Genomic DNA, 896 nt, shown 5'->3' on the forward strand with positions numbered 1-896 from the left:
GTATTAGTTTCAAAAGAAGAAGGGATGACGCGATTGATTGCCGGTAAAGCAATAATAAAGTCGCTAAGCGTGTTTATGTCTTGAAGAAAAGGAAATTGGTTGTATAGTGACGACTGTTTTTCCTTTGTTGTGGCGCATGTTTAATTTCTTTTCACGTCACTTTCTTTCAAGGCGAATGTGATGCGCACCAACATTCGCCTTCAATCAAAATCAAAGAAAAGCAGAAATCAAATTCTTAATCGAAGTTGCTCAAGACCGATGAGTTGCTAAAACAGTGAAGAAGGAGCATAGTATGAGCGGCGGAAGCAGTCTAATGGTTGAAGCCAGCAATGAGGCACAACCAGCTGCGCCATCGTTGAAACAGCATCCGTATCCGGCGGAAGAGGTCATTCTGGTTGCTCCAGTGATCCTATACTCCAGATTCACATTGGACTAAAGAGGTAGCATCATTTTTGATCCACAAATACATAAGCCACGCACTTCCAGACATGCGGGTGGAAAACTATTTTGAGATCATCACGAGCATTCCAGAACGTGAACGATTGAAAATCTTCTTGATCTGGAAATGAAATTTTGAACGGTGTCTTTGGAGAATACCAACGATAAAGAAAATAAGGAAAGAACCGATAGGACGCTCCACGTGGTGCCCGCATGTCCACCAAGTGCAATAGGATCTAGTCACTACGTATAGAACTCTGATCATAAAACCCTCATAAAGTATCTGTCGCACACTTCCCATCCCCAAACCGGGCGATGATGCACTAAAAAGATATGCGCAGCTCAGAAGCTTTCTGTTTGTATAATGTTAAGAACCATACCTTCCCGAATATTACCAGAAAGCAGGGCAACTGCAGCCGATTAGCAGAAGAAAGGAAGCCGAATTGATGGGGCCATTT

At 42.9% G+C, this 896-nt stretch overlaps 1 protein-coding gene across 1 annotated transcript; it reads right to left on the minus strand.

Annotated features, from left to right (window-relative positions):
* Positions 1 to 249: 249 nt before the first annotated feature.
* On the minus strand, positions 250 to 653 carry Tsp_14795 (conserved hypothetical protein). Its single transcript, XM_003366931.1, has 2 exons — positions 468 to 653; positions 250 to 432 (listed from the first exon to the last, which is right to left on the minus strand). Exons 1-2 carry the CDS (start codon positions 651 to 653, stop codon positions 250 to 252), a joined length of 369 nt encoding a protein of 122 aa, XP_003366979.1.
* Between the last annotated feature and the right edge of the window lie 243 nt (positions 654 to 896).

The sequence above is a fragment of the Trichinella spiralis genome, assembly GCF_000181795.1.
Source record: "Trichinella spiralis strain ISS 195 chromosome Unknown Scfld5156, whole genome shotgun sequence".
NCBI lineage: Eukaryota > Metazoa > Nematoda > Enoplea > Trichinellida > Trichinellidae > Trichinella > Trichinella spiralis.

Excerpts from the sequence above, each read along its gene's own strand:
- Tsp_14795 (XM_003366931.1), bottom strand. The coding sequence starts at position 653 with ATGCGGGCACCACGTGGAGCGTCCTATCGGTTCTTTCCTTATTTTCTT. Across the intron at positions 433-467 it reads TCTGGAAGTGCGTGGCTTAT|TCCAATGTGAATCTGGAGTA; the intron begins GTATTTGTGGAT and ends CTACCTCTTTAG.